The sequence below is a fragment of the Nothoprocta perdicaria genome, unplaced genomic scaffold (genome assembly GCF_003342845.1).
Source record: "Nothoprocta perdicaria isolate Ctin4 unplaced genomic scaffold, notPer1 scaffold_302, whole genome shotgun sequence".
Lineage (NCBI taxonomy): Eukaryota > Metazoa > Chordata > Aves > Tinamiformes > Tinamidae > Nothoprocta > Nothoprocta perdicaria.
Window position 1 is genome coordinate 625,194 of NW_020455536.1, and position 2,695 is coordinate 627,888.

Consider the following 2,695-nt stretch of genomic DNA (forward strand, 5'->3'; position numbering starts at 1 on the left):
CAGGGCACGCTGCGCATAAATACATATTATATACGTATAAATGCATGTGGACAAACACACGCACACCCATACAGCTGTCAGATATTGTCCTCCTTCACCAGTACTTGATTTCCTTTCCAGGGGCATCCCRCAGCGCTGGGGAGCTGTGAACACAGCACCACTCGTGTCCCTGCTTGCAAGGCCGCTGCTGTCGCAGGCGGCCACAGGAGACACAGAGCTGGGTCCAGCGTGGCCAAAATGCTGCTTTTAGTGCCCAAATTGACTCCCACAGACTGGCTCGTAATCTATGGAGCATCTGTGGCAATGGCCTTTGCAGCAGCATCTATACTAGATGCTACTAGATACACTAGATGCTACACAGCAACTGCTTCTTCCATGCCTGCTTCACACCATGCTGCCTACTCCTGGCTGAGGGTGCTGAGCTCTGGGTGCTCTGCAAAGGGCCGGGGCCGGAGCAAGGATCCCTGCACCCTTGCACAGGCCATCAGCAGGTGCTGTCCGCCCTGGCGGCTGCTTGTGACGCTGTGCGCAGCCCATCACCCTGCTCATTGAGCCCTAAGCTCTTACATGAGGCTGCTCGACCCACGTGCCAGGGGAGCTGGCTGCCCTGGCCATGAGGAAGAAGGAAGGGAAGGCAGAAACCACGGATGGGAAAGCACAAGCCTGAGAACCAGTCACCCTGTGCTCAGTTACACAGCTCAGCTCATCTGCAGGTGGTAGAGACACAAACTGAAACCTGCTGAGAAACCAAAACCACGTGCTCTCCTTATGTACCTACCACTTTGTTCCACTGGCGGCTTTATCTGCTTGTTCTTCTTTTCAAGCATTTGCTCCTTGAGCAGAGAGAAGGCCTTGGACTGCTGAGCTTCTGACAACACTCCCATGCTCCCGAGGAGCCGAAGCACCCGCTGCAGCAGGAACGGCTTCACTTTGTACCTTGCCACCTTGAGAGGATGGATACGGATTTTAGGCTGATTCATTTCTTGAGCACAGTTATAAAATCGGAAGAGATTCCAGGCCAAGCTAGGTCCAAAGGTATCCATCAAAGCATATCTGGAGAGTTTCAGGAGCATGTCACAGGACAGCCGCTTCCCTTGCGCCTCCTGGCTCAGGTTTGGGCTCAGCAAACYTCTTGGCTGGCGACGAAGGGGCGAGCGGCTTCTGAGCAGGCCGGGGCGCTGGGGAGGGCCCGTGTTCCCTGCAAGACCTCTCGCACCGGGGAACGGTCCCTCATAATCCATGTCCCACCGAGAACTGTTGGGATTCCGGCTATTTTCTGAAATGATTATAGATTAAAAACTATGAAACATAAACAGTGCAAAACAATTTTCCTCGTGTTATTTCCTAAAAGGTATATTATATAATCCTAAGAGATAATCCTACAAGATTATATAATTTCTTAAAAGATATATTATATATGCAGTCATGGTCTACTCTGTCGCCGAGTACACTGTGGTTTACTACACTACATTGAGCAGCTCACTGTACATTTTGATAAGCCAAATCCATAGACTGTAAGGGCTAATAATGTACTTAGTTCTTCATATTATTTAATTATTTTCAAATACTAAAATATAGTCATGATTATTTGCTATTTTTTTATTTAAATTGATGTTTTCTGTAGTAGATTCTCAGGAAAAATAACTTATACATATGTACACTGATTCCTCCAAAGTATCAATGACCAAAAGAATATGCTCTCTTACATYTCATTTTCCAGAAAAAACTTGTATTAGTCATGACTTCTGTTGCAGATTACAGCTGCACTGCATACACTGAGTGGATTGAGACAGAGCCTTTTTCCTATGTGGCCAAGAAAGGAAGATGTTCTCACTTCTGCTCGCCCATCCTCATTTTGGGTGCAGGCTGCTAGAGCCTAATGCAGCTTCGACCACACCAATAGATATAGGGAGGGTTTGAACGGGTTAATGCTTTAAGGTAAGGCCATACTGCCAGGGGTCGTGTCCTCAGAGCCCTGGAATGCGCCTGCAGCTTTTCCTTTCATTTCCGAAGGGGAGGATGAAATTTTTTTGGTTCTTCTGTTTCCTAGAGGTGGATCTYTGTCCTCCTGCACATTTTAAAAGCTTCAAGTATTTCTTTAATTTGATCTCAATACGAGGATTATCAGCTCGAGGTAGTCAGGACTCACTGTCAAAGAGATTACTGGCATATTGCAACAATATTACTTACAGGCCTTATTAAATCATCAGAATTTTACACATTAAAATATACATCTGTGGCTGTAATTCCATCCCTGTGAAATATAACCCCCTGAACAGCAAAACACAACTGCCAGAACTAGAAAGCAGCGGATAACTCAGAAATACCCCAAAAGGATACCAGCAGTTTGCATGCTCGCTGCATCTTTCACTCCAGACCAACCACAGCCTCGGCAGGAGCCCTGTTTGCGAGGCCACCGAGAGCGGGACGGCTGCTCTGAGCGTCCCCTTGATGGGCAAGATGCAGCACACGAGCYGAGGGGCACCACGCGGGGAGCGCAGCGAGGGCTCTCGCCACCCCTGCTCCTGCGTGGAGCTGCTCGAGGGGGCTGCCTCACACACGTGGGGTGTTAGGGCTGGCAGGGACACGGTCCTGGCCAGCGCATCCCTCCTCGGCGTGCGGCCGCGGTGCCGCCATGGGGAAGGGCTTCAGAGCCACATCTCCGTGCAGGCCTGTGGCGTGGCTAGAGGAAGCC

General features: G+C 49.5%; 1 protein-coding gene across 1 annotated transcript in view; it reads right to left on the reverse strand.

The window, feature by feature from the left end:
• Positions 1 to 1,241, reverse strand: part of LOC112949997 (cell surface hyaluronidase-like) — a 49,959-nt gene extending 48,718 nt beyond the window's left edge. Inside the window, exon 1 of the mRNA XM_026042468.1 lies at positions 779 to 1,241. Coding sequence (XP_025898253.1) covers positions 779 to 1,241 — 463 coding nt within the window. The remainder of the gene's footprint in view (positions 1 to 778) is intronic.
• Between the last annotated feature and the right edge of the window lie 1,454 nt (positions 1,242 to 2,695).